We start from the raw sequence: 25,325 nt of genomic DNA on the forward strand, positions 1-25,325 counted from the left end.
CAGCCCTGAAGCAAATGGTCAGCAAGCTCAAATGTCTCCAGGGCTTCTACCACATCCCTGTCCCTGTTCCTCCACCTGCTTCTGTGAAGTATTAAAGCTACTATGAGAGCAAAGTTGAGCCCAAGACAGTGACAGGCTTGGATCTGCAGCAGTGTATTTAAAGCTGGTGGATCAGTTTGTGCCAGGCTTAGAGCAGAGTGGTTAGATGAAGTTTTCCTAGGCAGAAACAGGCTGTGGAGATTGCCCCCAGTGAAGGCAAAGGGAAGCAAAACTAAGAGCTGTCTGCCTGGTAGGACAGAAGGGCTTGAAGGACTTGCAGTGCTCAGTGCTCTCAGTGCATTTTTCTGCCTTAATTATTTATGTTTGCAGGATTATTCACAAGGCCCAGGCAGAGCTGGGGTGGTTCTGCTTTGATCTCCCCAGCTGCAGATGCTGAGGTGTGTAACATGACACTAACAGAGCAGCTCAGCCCCTAGCAGGGCTTGGATTTCTAGTCACAGCCTGCTGGGTTTTGCTGGCTGCTGAGGCTCACCTTGAGCACGACCAGCTGAGCACACCAGGCTGAGCTTGGCCAGCTCGTGGGGAGGAGGGCAGCTTAGAGGTGGTAGAGTGGTAGGACCCTATCAGTGCTTCCTCAAAGCCAAGCAGTGCTCTCTTCCTGTGTCCTTGCTGGGATGCCATCTGCCTTAGCCCTGCTGCTGTCACCAAACCTGGGTGTGTTGTGTGTGCCCTGATGCAGAAAAGAGAGACTTGGTTGAGTGGATCTTTAGCTGATTGATTCTCTGACTTCTGGGCAGTCAGGAAAGAAGAGAAACCAAAAGAGCAGGACTCTCATCTTAGGAACATAGAATTGTTTTGGTTGGAAAAGACCTCCAAGGTCATTGAGTCCAACCTTCAACCCAACACACCCATGGCCACTAAAGCATGTCCCCAAGTGCCATGGCCACATATTTCTTGAACACCTCCAGGAATGGGGATTCCACCATGCCTCTGGGCAGCCTGTTGCAGTGTTCCAGCACCCTCATGGTGCAGAACTTCATCCTAACATCCAATCTCAATCTGCTCTGCTCTCATTTCAAGCCATTGCCCCTCATCCTGTCACTGCAGGCCTTTGGGATCAGTCCCTTTGCAGCCTTCTTGTAGGCCCCTTCAGATCTCCCTGGAGTCTTCTCAACTCTAGGCTGAACACCCCCAGCTCCCTCAGCCTGACCCATAGCAGAGGTGCTCCAAACCCCTGATCATTTCCTTGGCCCTCCTCTGGACCCACTCCATCAGGTCCACATCCTTTCTGTATTGAGGGATCCAGAGCTGGATGGGATCTCTTCCCATTTTCCTTTGTGCTTGTACAGCCTCTAACACCAGGATGAACAGGACTTAGGCTTGCCAACCTTCATCCTGGGCTGGCTGCAGCTCCAGAAGCTGCTCTGATGTGTCCTGCATGTCCTACCGCAACTACAAAATACAGCTGGAAGCTGCCCCCCTGCAGCAGCTCAGACAGAAGCTACCAGCACAAGAGCAGCAGTGGTTTGGTCAACAAAGCTGGGGAGGGAGCCCTGTGAGGAGGGCCTGAGGGAGCTGGGGTTGCTTAGCCTGGAGAAGAGGAGGCTCAGGGGAGACCTTACTGCCCTCTACAACTACCTGAAGGGAGGTTGGAGCCAGGTGGGGGTTGGTCTCTTCTCCCAGGCACCCAGCACCAGAACAAGAGGACACAGTCTCAAGCTGTGCCAGGGCAGGTTCAGGCTGGATGTAAGGAAGAATTTCTTCCCAGAGAGATTTGCCATTGGGATGTGCTGCCCAGGGAGGTGGTGGAGTCACCATCCCTGGAGGTGTTCAGGAAGAGCCTGGATATGGGGTGCTTGGTGCCATGGCTTAGTTGTTCAGATGGTGTTGGGTGAGAAGTTGGACTTGATGATCTCCAAGGTCTTTTCCAACCTGGTCTGGTCTGGTCTATTCCATTCTAGTCTAGTCCAGTCCTGTCCTGTCCTATTCAATTCTATTCTAAAACCGCTAGGGGAGAAAAAAGAGAAAGGAAACCAAAAGAAGGGCAAAGAATTGCTGCAAAGCCTTCATTTTTGAAGAGCTGCTTGGAAGCTGATTGTTAACCCTGCTCTTTTCCCTCCTGCAGCTTGTCATGAGTCCTGCTCCTCCTGCTGGGGTGCTGCTGAGAACAATTGCTTGTCCTGCAGAGACCCAGCACACCTGCTTCAAGAGGGGCTCTGCGTGGCCAGCTGTGGCCAGGGATTTTACAGCAAGGATGGAATCTGCAGTGGTAAACATCTCTTTTTCTTCCTCCCACTGCCAGAACTTTGAGAAATGTTCTGGGGGGGAAAAAAAAAAAGCAAGGAGGAGAACAAGGAATCAATATTTCATTTAGCCAGGCAGCAGCTGGGATTTTATTCATGCCCAAGCAGCCAGATGCACCTTGTGCATAAATAGCAGCTGAGGAAAGCTGCTGTTTACTTGTAAGGTTATTAATTCATTTAAGCTAATCAGATGCTGAAAGGTTTAAGGCTGTGGGTTTGTTGGGTTGGGGTTTTTTCCTCTCCCCCCACCTCACTGAACAGCTGGAAAACCCCAACTGAGTTGTTTCTGAGGGCTTGACAAATCTATTTGTCTGCAGGAAGACAAATGGCCTTTGCCAGCAGGTTTCTCTAAATTTGATCATAATTCAGCATCACAGCAACTAATACTTGCACCACAGAGGAGGCTGGGGAGCTGGGAAGGTGTGCTGAGGGAAGGGGAGGAGAGGACTGGAGGGAATTAGAAGACCTGAGTCAAACAGATCATGAAGCAGGGGGACAAGAAATAATCTCAACTCAATAGTCTAAAATTTGCTGCAAGCATTCAGGTGAAGTCTGGGCCTGTGCTGGCAGCCACCTCCAGCTGCTTTGAAGGGCTGGCCAGCAGAGTCAGCAGAAATGACACAGGGCCTTTGTGTCTTCAGGCAGCTCTGTCTGAGCCACAGCTGGCTACAGCCAGCCTAGGTGATTCTGATTCCATGATCTAAGGCATGGCTTCCCTTACTTCCTGTTCTCTCTGGGGCTGGCTTGATGACCCTGCTGTTTGTTGCCCATTGGGTGCATGTCACTAATGAGCTGTCCTCCTTGGCAGCTTGTGACCAGTTCTGTGCCACCTGCTATGCAGACCAGCCCAGGTGCTTGACCTGTGCTCCAGGGAAGCTGCTTCTCGATGGGAGATGTGTCTCTGAGTGCCCAGCTGCCTACTTCCCCAGCACCAATGGAAGATGCAGAGGTAAGAGGAATGTCTGCATCACCTCCTCTAAAGCTCTCAAAGAGCCCTCCAGATGTTGTTGCCTCTTTCCCCAGATGTTTACCTGTGGGGAGGGAAAGTGGAAAGCACAGAAAGGGGATGGGGAATGAGATCTTTTGTTTTCTCTGGCTCTCCTGTGATAGTTTTAAATCACCTCTGTGCCTTGTGGAGCACATTAAGGCAGGCTGAGATACACCTTCACAACACTGAGTTGTGAGTTACCCCTGTTAGCAGTCATTCACACATGTGCAGTTCTGCTCTCATTAGTTCACAGAGCTGAGTATTCTGCCACTGGGAGTTGTCACTGTTGGCTGGAGGAGGCTGTAGTCAGCAACACCACTCCCAAGGAGGACAAATGTGATCTTTCAGCTCCTCTGTGCTCTCTTTCTTTATCAGCTTGTCATGATTCGTGCTCCAGATGTGAGGGACCTCTGGCCACTCACTGCACCTCCTGCTCCTTTCCTCTGGTGCTGCACCAGGGCCAGTGCCTGCAGGGCTGTGGAGAAGGCTTTTACCAGGATCATGATGTCTGCAAGGGTAAGTTCTGCACTTCCAGGTTCTCCAGCTGCTGGCTTTTGCTGGGCTGTGCTCTGAGCACCCAGCTGTGACACTGATCCTTTATGCTGCCCAGTGCTCAATGAGTTATCCCTGGGGTTGTTTCCCTGCTGATTGTTTTCTACTTGGAGAAAAAAGGAGATTTTCTCAAATGCTCTGTGCTCACCTCCTCAGGATTTGGTGATCTTGATTCTATGGTCCTGCTCTGGCAGGGGGTTGGACTCAATGATCTTCAGAGGTTCTTTCCAACCCCTGACATCCTCTGATCCTGTGATCTTGGGGACTTGATTTTCCTCTGTGCTGTTGAAAGAAACACAGATGGCTTCCAGGTACTCCTGACACAAGTGCAGAGCTGGCTGAATTCTCCACACCCCTAGCAGCTGTGCTGAGACTGAGGTCATTTCTGCAGCAGTGGAAAGGCTGAAAATTTGGAAGAGGAATTTCTGCTTCCCATGAAGCCTTTGGACTGTCACTTTGTGCTGCCTCCACTAGGGAGGTTGTGTTTGCTCTTGCAGCTCCAGAAAGTAAAGGAGAATTGACTGCCTGTGGCACAGTGCTGCAGGCTTTGCCTGCAGGTCACTGCAGACTGTGCTCCTCACTTAGCTCCTTGAGGCCAGGCTGAGTATGGCAACACACAGCTGGAAAGAGAGATCATAGAATCATGGAATGGTAGGACAGGAAGGGACCTCTGGAGAGCATTGAGTCCAACCCTCCTGCCAAAGCAAGATCACCCAGGGCGGGTCACCCAGGAACACATCCAGGTGGATCTTGAAAGTCTCCAGAGAAAGAGACTTCACAAGCTCTCTAGAGCCTGCTCCAGGGCTCCAGCAGCTGCTGGTCACTCTCTTCTTAATGCACCCCAGGAGACCATTGGCCTTCTTGGCCACAAGTGCACACTGCTGTCCCATGGACAACTCATTGCCCACCAGCACTCCAAGGTCCTTCTCCATGGAGCTGCTTTGCAGCAGGTCAACCTCTCACCTGTACTGATGCATGGGGTTGTGCCTCCACAGAAGGAAGAAGACCCAAACCAGTGTGTTCTCCCCTTTGTCTCTCACATTTATGACTTGACACTCAGACTGTTGGGCTCTGAGGCCAGAAAGTTGTCCTCAGAGCTGAGTCTCTGACTGCTCTCTTGCCCTCTGCACAGGTTGCCACCCGTCCTGTGGTGCCTGCGTGGGCCCGGGGGCCTCTCGCTGCCTGAGCTGCAGGGCCCTGGGGGATGTGCTGCAGCCTCAGCAGCCCATGGAAGGAGCTGTGCATGGCCTCTGCCTCTCTCACTGCCAAGCTGGGTTCTACATGGACAGCAGAGGCATCTGCAAACGTGAGTAGATGGTGGAAGAGCTGTTCAAAGCACCAGGCTGTGCTGCACTGGGGGCATTCAGGGTGATCTTGTACCACCTTTGATTCTTACATGCTTTGAGCTCCTCTGCTTGCCTTGGGACAGTCAGGAATGTTTAAGCTCAGTGACTTTCAGGATGGCATCTGAAGGAAATACATTCTGCATTTGATCTGGGACCAGAGAACTCAGGTACTCACATTAATAAAACAGCTGTGCTCAGGTCTGCACAGCTCAGCTTTCTTCTCATTGAAGCTCAGCCATGTTGGCTTTTACCATTGAAGGAGGGGCAGTCCTTAAGCCCTTTTCACAAAAGACTGAGCTGTCTCCTTATTAACCCTGGAAGACCATAAGATGAGGTACTTGTACAAATCATTTCATTGCATTCCTTCCCTCCAGCCTGTCTTGTCTCCCTGGAGGGCAGGAAGCCTCTCTTGGTGTTCAACAGAGTCTCACACAGCAGAACCTGTGGCTTCCAGTCACTCCTCTACTAAATACTAGGGGTTTAGTTGAGGAGTTAATATCTTTGTTTAACCACATTACTTAGTTTAAGGTGGCTTGGTTTAGGGTCAGGTACCAGGTGAAGAAGTCTCACTTCTTAACTGCACTCATTTATAGAATCAGAGAATTAGTTAGGTTGGAAGAGACCTCTAAGATAATGCAGTCCAACCTTCAATCCAGTGGCCACTAAACCATGTTCCCAAGTGCCATGGCCACACGTTTCTGGTGTACCTCAAGGGATTGGGACTCCACCACCTCCCTGGCAGCCTCTTCCACTCCCTGACCACCCTTGTGGCAAAGACTTTGTTCCTAATCTCCAATCTCAGCGCAGTTTCAGGCTGGAAATTCTCTCCTTCCCTCCCTCCCCCTTCCAAGCAGTTCAGTTTCATTCCTGCTGAATCATCTTCTCATGATCAGACTTGGTGTGGCCCTGGGCAGCCTGATCTAACTGGAGGTCTCCCTGCTGAGTGCAGGGGGTTTGGACAAGATGACCTTCGAGGGACCCTTCCAACCCAGTGCAATCTGTCAAGCTGTGAGAGTTCCAACTAAGATACACCAAAATTAATCCCAGAATTAACTGGGCCCTCTCTTTTCTCTCTTTTCTTCCCTGCAGAGTGCCACTCCTCCTGTGCCAGCTGTGTGGGGAACACTCCCCAGGACTGCACAGCCTGCCCCTCGCCCCACGTCCTGCTTGAAGGCAGATGCCTCTCAGAGTGCCCAGAGGGACTCTTCAGCCACCAAGATCACTGCTCCTGTGAGTGCCCCATGCAGGCCCCTGCAGCTCATGCTGCTGAGTTCCATCACTTCCCCCATCTGTGATGCATTTCTGGGTGTAATTAGAGATGCTGGCAGGTTTAGAGAAGGCTGTTGAAGTGTGGGGGTGGTGTTTTTGTCAGGGGAGACTAAGACAGTCCCATTGCAGGAGAGGGAATCTGCTCCTAATGGGAGAGAGGTGTGCACATGGACTCCTAAATTCTAATCAGCTTTGCTCCTCTGCATTGTTTCCCTGAAGATGCTTTGTGGTTTGTTTCAGCCAGCAGAACACTGGACAACACTGAGCAGTGCTCTGCTTTTATTAGGCTGGATAAGCACAGTGTCCATATCAATGAGCTTTGTTTGTAATCCACTCCTGCCTACAGGGCTGAGTTTAGGAGGAAAGACCTGGATCAGGGCAACCCCAAGCACAAATCCAGGCTGGGCAAGGGGTGGCTTGAGAGCAGCCTTCAGGAGGAGGACTTGTGATCCTGTGACCTTTGTGGAATAGGGTCAGTGGTTGGCCTTGGTGATCCTGAGGGTCTTTTCCAACCTGAATGTTTCTGTGATGTCTGTGATCTCCCCAGGAGCCAGCAATGGTCACTGGCAGCCCAGCAGGCAGCTGTGTGCTGGGCTGCATCCAAAGCAGGGAGAGCAGCAGCAGCACAGGGAGAGGATTCTGCCTCACTGGCAAGAATTTCTTCCTAATCCTCAGTCTAAATCTGCCATCCTCAAACTTCAATCCATTGCCTCTCAGCCTGTCAGAAGTCCCTCCCCAGCTCTCCTGTAGCTCCTTCAGGTACTGGAAGGCTGCTCTAAAGTGTCCCTGGAGCCTTCTCTTCTTCAGGCTGAGCAGCCCCAGCCTGTCTCCACAGGAGAGGTTCTCCAGCCCTCTGTGATCATCTTGGTGGCCTCTTCTGGACCCCCTCCAGCAGCTCCCTGCCCCTCTTAGCTGTGATGAGTTCTTTTACAGCTCATCACTCACAGTCTTCCTGTCCTGCAGATCTGTAGCATGGGAACCATGGAAATATGGCATCTGCCTTTAAAGGTGGAAGCTACAAGAGCAGCCTGAAGTATCTTTGAGCAATCTTAACCACTGTGCCTGCAATGCTTTTGTTGAGCTTTTAGCAGAGAAGAGCTGCTGAGCTGGCTTGGCATTCAGGGCTTGTTGCTTTCAGGTGGGGAGGGCTTTGTGCAGTGCTCATTCCTGGCTTTTCCACTCATGAATATCAAACTCCTGTCACTGTGATGCTCCTACAATCCCAAGATGCTTCCTTTGTCTCCCCTGTGCATCCCACTCCCTTTCTTCTGTGCACAAACCTCTGCTGGAGGGGAGGACTCAAAGGGCCCATCTCTTTATGTTGGCTGGGCTGTAGAGAGCTGCAGCTTGATTCATGCAGAGAGCTAATCACATTTTTTTTTCCCCAGCTGACAACTCATTTCTCATCTTGTTTATTCAAAATGAGGATGTAAGAAGCCTTCCAAGCCCCAGCTCTGTGCTCACTGATGCTATTAGATCATTTTATGTCCCTGCTTTGCAGGAGTAAATGATTATGGCAGAGAATGACTTCCTGGGGAGGGTGGCAGGTGGCCTACACCAAGAGCATAACAAGTGTTGGCTTTCCCACCCAGCCTGTCATCCATCCTGCAAGACCTGCCATGGCCCTTCTGATCTGGAGTGCTCAACCTGCCACCCCCATGCCACTCTAGCTGGTGGAAGGTGCAGGACCAGCTGCAAGGAAGAGCAGTACCTCAACCTGGTGGGATATTGCTTGGGTAAGTAAGAGGAGATGATGTGAGTTGATCTGTAGGAAAGCAGCTCCAAGGAGAAGGACCTTGGAGTGCTGGTGGGCAATGAGTTATCCATGGGACAGCAATGTGCCCTTGTGGCCAAGAAGGCCAATGGTCTCCTGGGGTGCATTAAGAAGAGAGTGACCAGCAGGTCAAGGGAGGTTCTCCTCCCCTTCTATTCTGCCCTGGTGAGGCCATATCTGGAGTAGTGTACCCAGTTCTGGGACAGGGATCTACTGGAGAGAGTCCCAACAGAGGCAATGAGGATGCTGAAGGGAGTGGAACCTCTGTGTGATGAGGAAAGGCTGAGAGACCTGGGGCTGGTTAGGCTGGAGAGGAGAAAACTGAGAGGGGATCTCATCAGTGTTCACAAATATCTGAGTGGTGGTGTCAAGAAGAGGGGGCCAGGCTCTGTTTGGTGGTGTCCTGTGACAGGACAAGGGGCACTGGACACAAAGGGGAACTCAGGAAGCTCCACTTCAACATGAGGAGAAACTTTTGTGCTGTGAGGCTGCTGGAGCCCTGGAGCAGGCTGCCCATGGACATTGTGAAGTCTCCTTCTCTGGAGACTTTCAAGATCCACCTGGATGTGTTCCTGGGTGACCTGCCCTGGGTGACCCTGCTTTGGCAGGGGGTTTGGATTCAGTGCTCTCCAGAGGTTCCTCTCCAGCCTTCACCATTCCATGACACAATGTGATGATCTTTCTGTGACCTCCTCCAGCTACTGGAGCACACAGCATGAAACACTCCCAAGTGCCTGTAAGGAGCAGAATGCCACCCAGGTGGAAATGCCATGGGGACACTCTCCAGTGTGCACAGCCACCAGCTGCTCCTCTTGGGCATGACTCCACTTGGGTTGCATGATGTCCATGAACAGTAGGTAAGGCAATTAGCAGGGAGAGGGGCACAAGGTTCTTACTGCTGCCTGGTTTGGTGCCAAGGCTTGAGATGAGCACTATGGACCAGTATGTCTGGAAATCATCAGAGCATTGCTATTAATATCTGGAAGGCTGCTTAGGTCCTGCACAGAGCTTCAGGTGAAGTGAGTTAAGGAAACATTTGTGAAGGAGAGGAGCAGTTCATGGGACCCTAAAGCAAGATGTCCTCAGCTGGCATTGCTCTGTGTGTATGTTCTGGGGACCACAGGAGTGCTCTGACAGACTGAGGGAGTTGGGGCTGTTCAGTCTGGAGAAGAGAAGGCTCTGAGGAGACCTAATTGTGGCCTTGCAGGATCTGCAGGGGGCTCCAAGAAAGCTGGGGAGGGACTTTTGAGGGTGTCAGGGAGTGATAGGACTGAAGGGGATGGAACAAAACTAGAAGTGGGGAGATTCAGATTGGATGTGAGGAAGAAGTTGTTCCCCATGAGGGTGGTGAGAGCCTGGCACAGGTTGCCCAGGGAGGTGGTGGCAGCCTCATCCCTGGAGGTGTTTGCAGCCAGGCTGGAGGTGGCTGTGAGCAACCTGCTGCAGTGTGAGGTGTTCCTGCCTATGGCAGGGGGGTTGGAACTGGCTGAGCCTTGAGGTCCCTTCCAACCCTGAGACTTCTGTGAGTCTTGGAGGGGTTGTACTTTGGGGGGAGAGGAGGTGGTGCTGTGGTGCCTGTGCTTAAGCCTCTCATTAGAAGCCACTGATTGCATTTTTCTGTCTAACAAGAAAAATCACTTTTCATCCATCACACAGACATGTGTAAACATATCCTGGGACCAGCTCCAAACATTGCTGAGCTTTATCAAGCCAGGGTTGGGTTTTTTTTTTCCCTTATCAAAAAAAAAAGGCTGTGTGTGAGGCTTTATCTGGGCCAAATGAAATAAGGAATCCTAAGAAAAAGGAAAGATGCCTTAGACATAAGAAATAAATCCAGTGAGAGGTGGCTGTGCTCAGTTTGAACTAGATGATTCCCCTCCACAGAGACTTTTTTTGTTCACTTCTTTTTGTTCACTTCTTTTTTATGGTGTTGGCTTAGTTTGGTTCTTTGCTCTCCACAGAGTCATTTTCTGAACCACTTCTTTGTCTTCCTTTTAAACAACAGATATTGCTTTGTCTGCAGAAACTGAGTATCTGAGGAGTGGGAAAGGCTCTTACAAGTATTGCAGAGCTCCTTAAGTATACAAGAAATGAGGCTGGGGAAGTAAGAGGAGCAGGTGTGGGGCATGGGGGGGAGCAGGTGTGGGGCATGGGGGGGAGCAGGTGTGGGGCATGGGGGGGAGCAGGTGTGGGGCATGGGGGGGAGCAGGTGTGGGGCATGGAGGGGAGCAGGTTTGGGGCATGGGGGGGAGCAGGTGTGGACTGACCTGCTGGAAAACAGCTCCATGAAGAAGGACCTTGGAGTCCTGCTGGACAGTCTGCACCATGAGGCTGCTGGAACACTGCAACAGGTTGCCCAGGGAGGGAGTTGAGTCCCATCCCTGGAGATCTTCAAGGTCAGGCTGGAGAAGGCTCTGAGCAGCCTGCTCTAGTGGAGGATGTCCCTGCTGAGTGCAGGGGCACTGGACTGGATGAGCTTGGGAGGTCCCTTCCAACCCAAACCCCTCTGGGATTCTGTGATTCTTGCCAAATTTCTGGCTGATGCTGGAGCACAGGAGGTGTGTTGCCAGTTCTGCTGGAGATAAAGAGCCCCTCAGCCAGGCTGCTAAATTTTCCTCATGCTTCTCATTCAGCACTGACTCAACTGCTCCATCTGCCCTTGCAGGTTATTAATTACCAGCTAAAGAGCAGCTGTCCCATAAAGGAGAGCATTAAACCCCCTGACACTTGCAGGATATTTATGATTTCCATCAGAATCTACCAAAGCTTTTTCCTTTGCTTCCCCAAGCAATCTTTTTGTCCAATTATCTTCCCATTTATCTCCAGTTCCCCACCCTCCAGGCAGAGCTGTGTCACCATTTACAGGGACTGCTGTGCATTATAGCTTCATGCACCTGCAGGGGACAATCCTTCATCCAGCATGGAGAAAGCCAACTGTCACTTGACACCATTGCCTCTGAGTTAATGTTGTTGTGGTACATGGTACCTGAGTGGGGATTGGAACATTTGCCTTGTTGGTAGGAAATGGGATCTTGTTTCCAGAAGTTTATCAAATGTAAGCAGAAGAAAGACAAAAATGGCCTCAGGTTTCAAAATGAGCTTCTAAGCTCTGCTTTGGGCATGCTGAGTTTGTGCTCAGGCTCTCAGAGTGCTCAGTTGATTGCTTTTTGGTTTATACATGAAGAGCAGCCCTGAGGAGAAGGACTTGGGGGTGTCAGTTGGTGACAAGCTCCCCAGGAGCCAGCAGTGGTCACTGGCAGCCCAGCAGGCAGCTGTGTGCTGGGCTGCATCCAAAGCAGGGAGAGCAGCAGCACAGGGAGGGGATTCTGCCCCTCTGCTCTGCTGAGATCCCACCTGCAGCACTGCCTCCAGCTCTGCTGCCCCCAGCACAAGAGTGACACAGGTCTAGAGGAGGCCATGGAATGATCAGAGGCTGGAGAACCTCCCTGTGGGGACAGGCTGAGAGAGTTAGGGCTGCTCAGCCTGGAGAAGAGAAGGCTCCAGGGAGACCTTGAGCAGCCTTTCAGTACCTGGAGGGGACTACAGGAGAGCTGGGAAGGGACTTTGACAAGGGCTTGGAGTGATAGGATGAGAGGGAATGGATTGAAGGTTGAGGAGGAGAGATTGAGACTGGAGATGAGGAAGAAATTCTTGCCAGTGAGGGTGGGGAGACACAGGAACAGCTTGCCCAGGGAGGCTGTGGCTGCCTCCTCCCTGGAGGTGTTGAAGGCCAGGTTGGATGAGGCCTTGAGCAAGCTGGGCTAGTGGGAGGTGTCCTTGCCCGTGGCAGGGGGTTGGAACTAGATGATCTTGAATCTCCCTTCCAACCCAAACCATTCTAGGACTCTCTGAATGTGTTTGAGCTTTAGCAGTTCCCTTGTAAGTGGCTGAAGCAAGGAACTCGGAGCCTGAGTTCTGCTGAGTGCTCAGCTAAGGTGTAAAAGGATGCAGAGGAGTAGAATTAGTAGCTGGCATGGAATGAAACACAAAACACCCTCTGAGAGAGCATCTCCAAGGTCCTACCTTAACTTGCAGCTGCATCTTCCTTGGCAGGGAGCTACCAGTCCCCACCCTCTGCTGCTCAGGCCCTTGCTTTTGTGGGCATGTTCAAAGGCAAAGCAGAGGAGCTCCCTCAGGAGGATGCCTCTACCAAGCCTTTCTGCTTTGCTCTTCACATTGCAGCAGGGACACTCTGACAACCCCAAATATGTTCAGCTCCTTGTAAAATTAATGAGCTGGTGCTGTGCTGTGCTGTTAGCAAGACACTGAGCTCATCACCAAGAGCTGGAGCTGGGCTGAGCAGAGCAAGAGGGAAAGTGGGGGCTCTGCTCCATTTAGTCACTGCTGTGCAACCTCCTACAGAATTTAACAGCTGAGTTGCCAGAGAAGGAGAGCAGAAGATCTCCTCCAGGCTTATTTGTTCCAGGCACTCTGCAGCTGGATTTTTTCACCTTGTATTGCCTAGAGAATCATAGATGCACAAAATAGTTTGGGTTGGAAGGGGCCTTAAGGATCATCCAGGTCCAACCCCCTGCCATGGGCAGGGACACCTCCCTCCAGCCCAGGTTGCTCGAGGCTTCATCCAAACTGGTCTTCAACACCTCCAGGGAGGAGACATCCAAACCTCCCTGGGCAGCCTGTTCCAGAGTCCCACCACCCTTGTACTGAGGACCTTCCTGAGATCCAGTCTAAACCTACTCCACAGCCTCCCTGGGCAACCTGTTCCACTGTCTCCCTACCCTCACTGGCAAGAATTTCTTCCTCATCTCCAGTCTCAATCTCCCCTCTTCCAGCTTCCAGCCATTTCTCCTAGTGCTATCACTTCAAGCCCTTGTCAAAGTGAGCAGCTGTGACCCTTTGCAGGAGCTGTGGCCAGGTCCCTGCCAGTGTGGTTGCCCTGCACTAGGACTCCACCTCGGGCGCTCGTGTGACAAATTCCCTTTCAGCTCTTCGAAAGGAGAAGCAAAAAGGCTCATCCATGACCAAACCCAACCAAAACTCCTCCTCAGTGCTAGCTGTCAACCATACTTAAAGGCTTCCCAGCCACTGGAACAGGCTGCCCAGGGAGGTGGTGGAGTCACCGTCCTGGAGGGGTGTAAAAGAGGGCTGGATGTGGTGCTGAGGGATGTGAGTTGGTGGCTGTGGCTCAGCAGCAGTGCTGGGACTGTGAGCTCTGGGGGAGTGGTTGGTTTCAGGCTCAGGAGGGTGGTGGAGTCCCCATCTCTGGTGGTGTTCAGGAAACCTGTGGCCATGGTTTGATGGCCATGGTGGGGTTGGGTTGATGGCTGGACTGGATGACCTTAGAGGGCTTCTCCAACTCAACCATTTCATGATTCTATGACTCAATGATCTCCAAAGTCTCTTCCAACCTCAGCAGTTCTAGGATTTTCTCTCTGGGTTTGCTGCAAGGTTCTGAAGAACATTTGCCTGCTGCCATGTCTGTAGCTTGCATGGTGGTTTCAGAGCTGCTGTGAACCTCACATCTTACTTGAGAGTACAGAAAGAAACTTGCCTCAGGAAATATTTTGTCTGAAGAGCCCTCAGGAGGGGGAGGTTTTATTTAAACAACCCAGGTCACTGATTGCTTAGCAAATGGTGGAACTGAGAGGTAGAAATGCCTCTGGTTTCCTTTAGGAGTATCCACAAGCACTTGAGAGGTGATTTTTGTCTCCACAAGCAGCCTTCTTCCTCTTGACAGGCAAGGGAATGCTGTGGAATTGGTGCTTTCCATCTAGCAAGGGCACCATTGCCTCTGTTTGCTTTGCTTGCTAAGAGAGAGCTGAGGAGGGTGTGGGAATAAAGTGACTCTGCAAATGGACATCTCTGTGAGGAATTCTAGCACACTTTAGCCCAAAACCTGCTCTGTAGGAAGGTCAGATGGTTTGGGGGGGTTTGTCATAGGATCATTTTTGTTGACCTCTAAGATCACTGAGCCCAACCATCATCAATCTCTCCCAAGTCTGGTGCTAAACCCTGTCCCACAGCACCACATCTACTGAGAAACCTTCACAGAGGGTGATTCAGCCACCTTCATGGTGGGGTTTTTGGCATAGAGAGTACTAGAAATTAGAGCAAACTGAAAGGGTAGCAGGAAAAAAAGGTTGTTGGGCAATGGGAGGAAGGTCTGCAGCCTCAAAAAGATGAGCAGAGAGGCGCTGGGACTGTGAGCAAGGTGGTGTGGTGCTGCCCTGAGAATCCAGTTTGGATACTGGAGGAAATAAAAGGGCTCCAAGGGCTCCCTTCCAACCTAAACCATCCTGTGGATCTGTGAACTGTGCTGCACTGACCTGCAACATGAAGCCTCCAACAATCCAAAGCCCACAGGCAGTAACTTGTCTGCCAGCAGAGCTGGAGTGAGGATTCCTAGAATGGGTTGGGTTGGAAGAGACCTTAAAGATCAGCCAGCTCCAACCCCCTGCCATGGGCAGGGACACCTCCCACCAGCACAGGTTGCTCCAGTTCTCATCCAACCTGGCCTTGAACACCTCCACAGCCACCCTGGCAACCTCTTCCAGTGTCTCCTCACCCTCACTGGGAAGGATTGACAGGGAGAAGGTAGAGGCAGGAGACAGAAGGAGCTGCTTGCTGTTCCTGAGAAGCATAAAGTAAACAGCTCTGCTTCTGTCAGGCCTCGCTTCAAAGGCAGCCTGCTGTGAAACAGAGAAATCATCTTCTCCAAAACAAAGTTGCCCCCATGCCCCTCAAGGTCACCACCAGCACCAGCTCTGGGGGCTTTATTTGCTGTTGTCTGCTCTTTGATCTCCAGGCTTGCAAAGGAAGGAGAGAGTGATGGAGCTGCTTTCTCCTGAAACAGCAGCTGAGGAAAAGAGCTCCTTCCTCACGTGGAGGGGAGCAAACAGAGAGGCTGCAGAGAGGAAACTGCTGCAACACCACCTGCTTTGTACACATTAGGTTGGGACAGTGAAGCTATTTGCAGCAGATACTGGAAGCTGAATCTCATGAGGTTCAGTAAGGCAAAGTGCAAGGTCCTGCACCTAGCTCAGGGCAATCCTAGATATCAGTCCAGGCTGGGGGGTGAAGAGATTGAGAGCAGAGGAGGACTTGGGGGTGCTGGTGTGTGAGAAGCTGGACAGGAGCCAGCAATGGGCACTGGCAGCACAGGCTGCCATTGGCCTTCTGGGCTGCAGCCAAAGCAGTGTGACCAGAGATGGAGAGAGGGGATCCTGCCCCTCTGCTCTGGGGAGACCTCACCTGCAGTGCTGTGAACAGCTCTGGAGGCCTTAACACAGGAAGAACATGGACCTGATGGACAGGGTCCAGAGGATACCATGAAAATGATCAGGGGATGGAGCACCTCTGCTATGAGGACAGGCTAAGGGAACTGGGGTTGTTCAGTCTGGAGAAGAGAAGGCTCCAGGGAGACCTTAGAGCAGCCTTTCAGTAGCTGACAGGGACCTGCTTTCAGGACCTTGACTCCCTGCATGCAATCAGAGCTGCATTCACTGCTGACTGCATCCTTGCTTCTCCAGCAGTGTTTGGTGACAATCCTGTATGTGTGGAGTCTAGGAGCACACAGGCTGGGGTTAGCCTCCAGTCAGGTATGGCTGCAGAATTCTCCCCGTGTCAGCCTGTCTTCAGCTTGTAAAATCAAATTGCCTGCCCCTCTGTAGCAGTGCTGTCAGCAGAGACAAAAGGCAGAAAGCTGAGCCTCGGGTGGAGAGCTGACAAGGGGCCAGGTACTCCAATCAAGCCTCATTATCCCCTTTCTTTCAAGGCACTCTTCATTTCCTTTATCATTTTCTGATTTCCCATAATGGGGATTAATTTGGCTTCCAGGCTGCCTTACACCACGCTGCTGTGTGGACAAAGGGCTCCTTGTAAAAGCTTCTGAAGCACCTAAGTTCAGGCAGAGGTCAGGAGACACAAACTGGGGGGAGGAAAGGGAAAAGGTTTGGAGGCACTCTCAGGCAACACCAAATGCTTGGCTTGGCTTTGAGGCTGCCTCAGGGTATGGCTGCCTGGTTTGGGTGGGAAAATTTGAGCAGTGAGAAGAGGACCTGGAGCTGCTGGAGAGGGAGCAGAGGAGGCCCCCAAGATGATCAGAGAGGGCTGGAGAACCTCCCCTGTGGGGACAGCCTGGGAGAGTTGGGGCTATTCAGCCTGGAGAAGAGAAGGCTCCAGGGAGGCCTTAGCGCAGCCTCACAGTACCTGAAGGGGCTACAAGCAAGTCAGGAAGGGACTTCTGACAAGGGCTTGGACTGGCAGGATGAGAGGGAATGGATTGAAGCTTGAGGAGGGCAGATTTGGACAGGAGATTAGGAAGAAATTCTTGACAGTGAGGGTGGGGAGACACTGGAACAGAGAGGCTGTGGATGTCCCCTCCCTGGAGGTGTTGAAGGCCAGGCTGGATGAGGCCTTGAGTGACCCGGGCAAGTGGGAGGTGTCCCTGCCCATGGCAGGGGGTTGGAACTGGATGAGCTTTCAGGTCCCTTCCATCCCAAGCTATTCTATGACTCTATAAACTGGTCAGGGGTTGGAACAGGCTGCTCAGGGAGGTGCTGGAGTCTCCATCCCTCAGGGTGTTCAAGAAATGTGTGGCCATGGTACTTGGGGCTGTGGTTTAGTGGCCATGGTGGTGTTGGGTTGATGGTTGGACTGGATGATCTTGGAGCTCTTTCCCAACCCAAACAATTCTCTGATTCTAACTGCAGGAGAAGGTCACAGAGCTCCACAGGTTGTGGTCTCGGTTTTTCAGCAGTGGGAGCAGAGGGAGGTGAATTCCTGGGGCCACCAGCGTGGTTTGTTAAAGATAAACCTGCAGGTAGAGCACCTAAAAGCAGAGAAAGGTTTGGGGAGAGCAAAGAGCTTTGAACTGGCTTTGAACAAAGCTCACTTTAGAATGGGAAAGAAGATTGCTTGGATGGAGCAGGAGAATGTCATTGCTGAGGGCAAAGTGAAACCCTTGTGACGATGAGGAAGAGCAGAAGAAGGGAATGAGGGCAAGAAGAAAGGAGTGCTCCAGGAATGCTGCTCTTTCTGCTCATCTCTCTAGCCTTTAGCATCTGATCCTTGTGCACCACACAGGAGGGGCTCTGGAAGTTACATCCCAGAGAGGTTGTGGAATCTCCTGGGGCTGTTCAGTCTGGAGAAGAATGAAAGGGGAGCTCATGAATGTTTACCGGAGGGGTGGATGTCAAGAAGAAGGGGCCAGGCTCTTTTCAGTGGTGTTCTGTGGTAGGATGAGGAGCAGTGGACACAAACTGGAACCTAGGAGGTTGCAGTTGAACATCAGGAAAAACTTCTTTACCATGAGGGTGCTGGAGCCCTGGAGCAGGCTGCCCAGAGAGTCTCCTCCTCTGGAGACGTTCAAGCCCCATCTGGATGCGTTCCTGGGTGACCCTGCTTTGGTTGCGGGGGTTGGACTCAATGATCTCTGGAGACCCCTTCTAACTCCTACCATTCTGTGATTCCTTGAGTTCCCAGCAATGTTTTGTCCCTCAGCAGCTGTCCCTCTGTGCTCACAGTGTCCATCATTCCCTTCTCCTTCAGAGTGCCACCCTTCGTGCCGCCGGTGCGTGGCCAACCTGCACGACACCGGCAGCGTCTGCCTGGAGTGCCACGACTCCAGACTCCTGCTCCTGGGGGACCTCTGCCTTCCCCACTGCCCACTGGGATTCTACCTGGACAAGGGGGCCTGCAAACGTGAGTAGGCCCTGCATATGCCTCAGGGACCTGGAGCCTTGCAAGGTGTTACACAGGAGGAGGAAATTCTTCTCCAGCAGGGTGGTGAGGCGCTGGAATGGGAGGCTCCAAGCCTCGAGGGGTTCAAAGCCAGGTTGGATGGAGCCTTGAGCAAGCTGGGCTGGGAGGAGGTGCCTCTGACCATGGCAGAGGAGCTGGAACCAGGTTGGTCTAGAAGGGCAACAGCATCCTGGGCTGCATCAAATGAAGTGTGGCCAGCAGGTCAAGAGAGGTGGTTCTGACCCTCTGCTCTGGTGAGACCTCACACAGAGTACTGCAGCCAGGTTGAGAGAGGTGATTCTGGCCATGAGGATGGTGAGACACTGGAACAGGTTGCTCAGGCAGGTGGTAGAAGCCTCTCCATCCTCTCATCCAGCCAGGCTGGATGTGGCTCTGAGCAACCTGCTGTAGTGTGAGGTGTCCTGCCTATGGCAGTGGGGTTGGAGCTGGCTGAGCCTTGAAGTCCCTTCCAGCCCTGACAAATCTGATTCAATAGCCCTCTGCTCTGGTGAGACCTCACCTGGAGTGCTGCATTCAGCTCTGGGGTCCTCAACACAGGAGGACATGGACCTGCTGGAGAGGGTCCAGAGGAGGGCCACAACGATGTGTTGAAGCCCAGTCTGTCTGGTATTGCAGTTCAGGAGGAATAAACCAAGACAAGAAGTTAGAATGAAGATGCAGAGCTCCTTTTGCAGGATGTGGCCTTTCCTCACCCAGCCCAAGTGCTGGCTCACACTGCAGAGCTGCTCTGGGGGAGCTGTGTGTTTGCTTACCTGGCTTGGAGCAATCTCAGAGCCACCTGAAATAGTCTCTGTGTCATTTAACTGGGAAGACCCCTGAGAGAGAGATTTTGCCTGCCAGGAAACATAAGCCTAGGGATAACATTTCCTCCCTTTGGTCCAAAGGTTTCATTTCAAAGAAGTTCTGCCTTCCTCAGCCTGTGCCAAGCTCATTTTGTGTTGGGGGCTGCCTTTGAAGATCTCCAGCGCAGCGTGAGGCAGTCACAGCTCTGATTTCTTTGCCTCCTCTCACTCATGATTAATTTGCCCTGACAGGTGTAATGATGGCATCAGTCTTTAGGTAAAGACCTGTCTAGGCATAAACCAGACTAATAATTTTGTGTGCACCCTTTGGAGAAATTAATAGGGATGCATTGGCCTCCTCCACTGTGGTGGTTTAGATCTCTGCAGTCAGGCTGAGAAGCACAAGAAGTGGGACACAAGGGGATGGATGTAAAACTCCAGGGATGTGTGGGGCTGTCAGAAGAGCACCAGGTGGTTCCTAAACAGACCAGGAGCACCAAGATAAGGAGGATCTGACCTAAAGATAGTTGGGGGAAAGCATGCAAGGGAAGTACTGATACATCCTTACCTGATAGACAGGGCTTGGCCAGAGCTCTCTAGGGTTCTTCAGGGGAAGGGAAGGTTGAGGAGAAGAGGAATGGGTAAAAAAAGAGAGGAGAGGGGCAGGGGAGAGTTCAAGAGGAGGAAAGAGGGAGAGGAGGGGGAAAAGAGAAAAGAGAGGGAAAAGAGTAAAGAGAGGGAGAGGAGGGGGAAAAGAGTGAAGAGAGGGAAAAGAGAGAAGAGAGGGAGAGGAGGGGGAAAGGAGAGGAAGAGAAGAGGAAAGAGAAGAGAGGGAAAAGAGAGGGAGAGGAGGGGGAAAGGAGAGGAAGAGGAGAGAGCTGATGTGCATGGCACCCCCAGCAGAAATAAACCCATGGAGGCTGAGCTCTGTGCACCACTAAGGGCTTTGTAAGAACTTTTGGTGCTTGTCCCAGCACACTCAGTCTCTGAGAGTGCTCCTGCTGAACCTTGTGAAAGTTGCTGGGAGATTAGCTTTCCCTTGGACACAAACTCCTGTTCTTGCTGTCCCTGCAGGGTGTCACCCCTCCTGTCAGACCTGCACCGGCGAGGGGCCTTCCTCCTGCTCCTCCTGCAACAGCAGCCTGGTCCTGTCCCACAGCAGCATGTGTGTGCCAGCCTGTTCCCCAGGCTACTACAGGGACCACAGGCAGACCTGCAAACGTGAGTGCCTCCCTCCAAGCCACCTCTCCTTTCCAGGGTGCATTCACCAGCGTGTCCTGTCTTGTTCCTTTGCTTGCTGTGCCTCTTGCCAGCAAAAGAAAGACCTCGAGGGCCTGAGGATTGGATGTGAGCTGACAGAGGTGATTAGCTGCCTTAGAAACAGAGCCTACAGCCTGCTTTTAAATTGGAGCACAGTTGCACTTTTGTTACTGACTTCAAAGACAAAGAGGCTTTGGGTCTCTAGGAAATGTCTGCAGGAGGGTTTGTGCAGGCTTCCTTGTTGTCTGGATGAAGTGGCCAAAAGTACTGATGGATAAAACTTGACAAGCAGAGGGGAACTTTCATCATTTCTTCCTAAAGCAAACCCTCTCCCCACTGCACAAGCTGCCATTCAGGCTGGAGCATTTATGCTGCATTTTGCCACATGAGAAACCACAAATGATCAAGGGGCAGCTTGGTAGGTACAGACCACAGCTGATCAAGGGGCAGCTTGGTAGGCACAGACCACAGCTGATCAAGGGGCAGCTTGGTAGGTACAGACCACAGCTGATCAAGGGGCAGCTTGGTAGGCACAGACCACAGCTGATCAAGGGGCAGCTTGGTAGGCACAGCCCCCACTTCTGTGAGCTCTGATATCTTTACCTCCTAATGATCTGCTGCAATTGATCTGGTGTTGAGTCCAGCAGTGTTTTGTTTGATCATATTCCTGCTGTCCCTGAATCTCCCAGAGCCTTTCTTTTCATGCAGTCCCACAGTGGTTTGGGTTGGAAGGGACCTCCAAAGCTCATCCAGTCCAACCCCCCTGCAGTCAGCAGGGACATCCTCCACTAGAGCAGGTTGCTCAGGGCCTTGTCCAGCCTCACCTTGAAGATCTCCAGGGTTGGGGCCTCAGCTACCTCCCTGGGCAACCTGTTGCAGTGTTCCAGCACCCTCCAGCCTCCTCTTCTCCAGGCTGAACAACCCCAGCTCCCTCAGCCTGTCCTCATAGCTCTCTGATCATTTCCTCTTGTTCTTCTCTGTTCACTCAGGCCCTGACATCAGTTGCTTTATTGATCACATTAGTCTTTGACTCAGTGTGCAAAATTATATGTCCCAGAGACATAAGGAAAAGGGGAGGGGGAAACCCAGTTTGAACTGACCCAGTGTAACATCCCCCCCAAAAAAGAGAGTGAGTTTGGTGGCTGTGCACCTGAGCACTCAGAGCTTTGTGAAGGCCTGAATTAGTCTGATTTAAATTACCCTGATGTATGCTTAGATAACTCTGCTGCACTGCACTGAGGACAGGTGTCAGTGCCACCCTATCTGGGCCAAAATGCCTTTCCTGATGAGATGCTGGAGGAGGAAGCTGCTGTGCTTGTCAGCTTCACCTGCTTTTGGTTGATGTATTTGCTTCTCTGATTTCCATCTTCTCAGCAGAAATGGAGGCACCTTGCATGAGTTCAAAGAAATAGGTGGAAGGCTTTGTACCCTTCCAGCATCTGCAGGAAAAGAAAAGAAGAAAGCCTATTAAGTCACAAAAAAGAAGGAAAGGAATAAAAAAAAAGAGGAATAGATATTAACAGCAAAGAAAAGGCAATCATGGGATTCTTGCTCTCCTGGCTGGTTTCCAACAGGCTCCTCAAGATGTTCACTGCTGTGTCCTGCAGGCTGGATTCTCTCATTGCTGACTACACCACAGTCCCTCCCTTCCTAATGAAAATGCCCTTCTCCAGTGAAACCTTTGCTGTTTCTAGCTCCTGGACATCATGGTCCAAGTGGAATGTTCCTGAGGACTGTACCTCCCTGGGAAACCTCTTCCTGTGTCACACCCCCCCCCACTGTAAATGTGAATGTGACCTCTGCTGGGCCTGCTCACTTAAACTCTTCTCCCTCTTTCTGGGCTATTTATGGACAGACTCACAGAGTGCATCAGGTTGGGAGGGGACCTCAAAGGGCCTCTTCAGGCTGGAACAGGTTGCCCAGAGAGGTTGTGGAGGTGTTGAAGGCCAGGCTGGGTGAGGCCTTGAGCAACCTGGGCTAGTGGAAGATGTCCCTGCCCATGGCAGGAGGGTTGGAACTGGAGGATCTTTAAGGTCCCTTCCAACCCAAGCCATTCTGTGATTTTGGTTTGGTAGCTCAAATGCTTTTTGCAAGCAAATCCAGCTGTCCAAATGGTCATGGCAGGGGGTTGGAACTGGATGATTTATAACATCCCTTCCAACCTTAACCACTCTATGAAGCTATGAAATAAAACCACAGAATGCCCTGCTTGGAAAAGACCTCAAGATCATCAAGTCCAACTACAACAACTTTAATCTCCTTATTGCAAAGAGCTCTTGAAGAAAGCTTAATGTTTAAGAAAGCTTCATTTGTACTCCTTGTGGCAGGAGGCTCAAGGCCAAGTGTGCTAGTGAATTGGATGTTTGTCATTCCAAGTGTCACTTGTGCCTTCTCAAGTGAAGTGCTGCTGCTAAGCCACCTAGATAGAAACTCTCCCAGGCTGCTGGAAAACCACCACTTAGAGGTAATGAAGTTTGAGCTGTGAGGCTGACAAAATTGGTCTCACTTCAACCTTTATTTGAGTCCCATTGCACTTTTGAGGAACTCAGGGATTGGAGTGGAGTTCAGAGAGATGCTGAGTGCTTGCTGTAGGCTCTTAGAGATAGTTTTAACACTGGCTGAGGAGCAGTGCAAAGCTTCACAAGTTCTTCATGGCATTAAAAATGCATCTGTAGAGCCAGGCTGCTAACCCAAGCAGACTGCAAAATTGATTGCAGATCCAGCTTTTGCCTTCCTGCTCTGGCCTGCCTCCAGGAGTAACCTGATTTCTATGGATTCAGACCTCACATGGAGTCATAGAATGGGTTGGGTTGCAAGGGACCCTCTGAGTTCATCTTGTCCTGCAGCAGGGCTGGAGCACCTCTGCTATGAGGACAGGCTGAAGGAGCTGGGGTTGTTCAGCCTGGAGAAGAGAAGGCTCCAGGGAGACCTTAGAACATCCTTCCAGTACCTGAAGGGGGCTACAGGAAGGCTGCAGAGGGACTGTTTGCAAAGGCCTGCAGTGACAGGACATGGGGCAATGGTTTGAAATGAGAGCAGAGCAGATTGAGATTGGATGTGAGGAACAAGTTCTGCACCAGGAGAGTGCTGGAGCACTGCAACAGGCTGCCCAGGGAGCTGGTTGAGGCCCCATCCCTGGAGATCTTCAAGGTGAGGCTGGAGAAGGCTCTGAGCAACCTGCTCTAGTGGAGGATGTCCCTGCTGACTGCAGGAGGACTGGACTGGATGACCTTTGGAGGTCTCTTCCAACCCAATGCAATCTCTGACTCTGTTAATTTATCCTAAGTACAGAATTGACCTTGGGCAAAGATTCTGACTCCATGTGGATGTAGTGACACTCAGGAGTGGCTGGCATTTAGCCTTTGCCATCACTGTCCTTGCTAGCAGGGCAGTTGCAGCTGTTTGGAGAAAGCAAAATGAGTTTCCTGCATTATTCCTGTGCTGCTTCATCTCCCCAGAATCAGAGCTTCTCAGTGCATAGCAAAAGGGCTGGCAAATATTTCTCAGTCTTTCCTAGCACATTGCCATGAAACCTTGCTGTGAATTAGCCAAGAGCTCTGCCATCACCACTGAGCACTCTTGGCTGTTAGCACAGCCTCCTCAGAATTTTAGGACCTGGGCATCAAAGAGGTGAGTTTAAATACTCTGCCCCTCTGGGCTTTGATTCAGTAAATCCCCAGAGGACTTGGTGGTTGTTGCTGTTTCTTGGCATCTTGATTTGCTCCCTACAGCTCCAAAATGTCACAGGGTGTGGAAACACAAAGGTGGAAACACTGAAGGGAAGTGAAATGGTCCCTTTGGTCCCACCAAGGTTTGCTGGCTGGATTGCAGCAGCCTGCTGTGGGCTCCAGGTTTGTGGTGTTATGGATTAAATCAGGAAGCAAGAAATAGTGTGAAGAAATAGCAGGAACAGTGTGGCCAGCAGGAGCAGGGAGGTCATTCTGCCCTGTACTCAGCACTGCTCAGGCCACACCTGGAGTCCTGTGTCCAGTTCTGGGCCCCTCAGGTTAGGAAGGATGTTGAGGTGCTGGAAGGTGTCCAGAGAAGGGCAGCAAAGCTGGGGAGGGGTCTGGAGCACAGCCCTGTGAGGAGAGGCTGAGGGAGCTGGGGTTGCTTAGCCTGCAGAAGAGGAGGCTCAGGGGAGACCTTCTTGCTGTCTACAACTCCCTGGAGGGAGGTTGTAGCCAGGTGGGGGTTGGTCTCTTCTCCCAGGCACCCAGCACCAGAACAAGAGGACACAGTCTCAAGCTGTGCCAGGGGAGGTTTAGGCTGGAGGTGAGGGAAAAGCTCTTCACAGAAATAGTAATTGGCCACTGGGATGTGTTGCACAGGGAGGTGGTGGAGTCCCCACCCCTGGAGGTGTTCAAAAAAGGACTGGATGTGGCACTTGGAGCCATGGTTTGGTTAGTCAGGAGGTGTTGGGTGAGAGGTTGGACTTGATGATCTCTGAGGTCTTTTCCAACCTTATTGCTTCTATGAAAACCAGAGGCAGGGAAAGCTCTTACTTGCTTTCCTTGGGGGTTGGATTCAAGGTCAAGCAGTGTGAGGAGACTTACCAGTCTGTTCCAGTTGGGAGAAGGAAGCTTTTTACAGTCTGGAGGCTGTGAAGAGGAACATCAGAAGCAAAAACCTCTGAAATCCCCACAGGTGTCCCTCTCAAAGAGGAGAAGAGGAGTAGCCAGGCTACAGCCTAATACAGTTTGTACTTGTCCAGGCTAATTGCAGTCATTTGCTTTGTCTTCATCTTCCCACAGCTTGCAACAGGCAGTGCCTGAGCTGTGAGTCAGCCACCAGCTGCACGTCCTGCAGAGACCCAGCTAAGGTCCTGTTGTTTGGAGAGTGCCAGGATGAGACCTGCACTCAGCAGTACTACCTGGAGCTCTCCAGCAAGACTTGCAGAGGTAAATAAATACTTGGGTGGCTTAAAGAGAGAAAACAAAACAGCATTGCAGGTGCCTTGCCAGCAGGATCTGTGCTAAAAAGTCTGTAGCCAGGGGGGAAAGGGGTGGCAGTTGCTCAGCTCCAGCTCCCCCACCCCCCTTGGGAGGCTTTCACAGTTAGGGAGGCTTTTAGAGTTGGTTTCTCTGGGGTTTTTTCCCAGCAGTCTGCTGTCCCAGACTTGAGCCTCTCAGTGAAACAAGATTATTGCAAATCCTTCCCTTGTAAATGATTTAGTGAGTGAGCCAGCAAACTTTGCAGGGGTCAGGGCCAGCAATTCATTTAGTCATGGGTCAGCTGAATAAGGAGAGAACTTACTCAGCTCAGGCTTTTCTGGAGTGCTTGCAGGGCCTTGTGTATTTTACCTGCTTCTCTCTGGCTTGTGAAGCC

At 51.6% G+C, this 25,325-nt stretch overlaps 1 protein-coding gene across 1 annotated transcript in view; it reads left to right on the plus strand.

Moving 5' to 3' along the window:
- The window catches only part of FRAS1 (Fraser extracellular matrix complex subunit 1), a 143,571-nt gene that overhangs the window by 60,080 nt on the left and 58,166 nt on the right, over window positions 1-25,325 (plus strand). The window contains exons 16-24 of the mRNA XM_054172504.1: window positions 2,126-2,269; window positions 3,112-3,252; window positions 3,667-3,807; window positions 4,976-5,149; window positions 6,279-6,419; window positions 8,051-8,194; window positions 17,743-17,895; window positions 19,812-19,958; window positions 24,752-24,898. Coding sequence (XP_054028479.1) covers window positions 2,126-2,269; window positions 3,112-3,252; window positions 3,667-3,807; window positions 4,976-5,149; window positions 6,279-6,419; window positions 8,051-8,194; window positions 17,743-17,895; window positions 19,812-19,958; window positions 24,752-24,898 — 1,332 coding nt within the window. The remainder of the gene's footprint in view (window positions 1-2,125; window positions 2,270-3,111; window positions 3,253-3,666; window positions 3,808-4,975; window positions 5,150-6,278; window positions 6,420-8,050; window positions 8,195-17,742; window positions 17,896-19,811; window positions 19,959-24,751; window positions 24,899-25,325) is intronic.

The sequence above is a fragment of the Dryobates pubescens genome, chromosome 24 (assembly GCF_014839835.1).
Source record: "Dryobates pubescens isolate bDryPub1 chromosome 24, bDryPub1.pri, whole genome shotgun sequence".
In the NCBI taxonomy this organism is placed as follows: Eukaryota; Metazoa; Chordata; class Aves; order Piciformes; family Picidae; genus Dryobates; species Dryobates pubescens.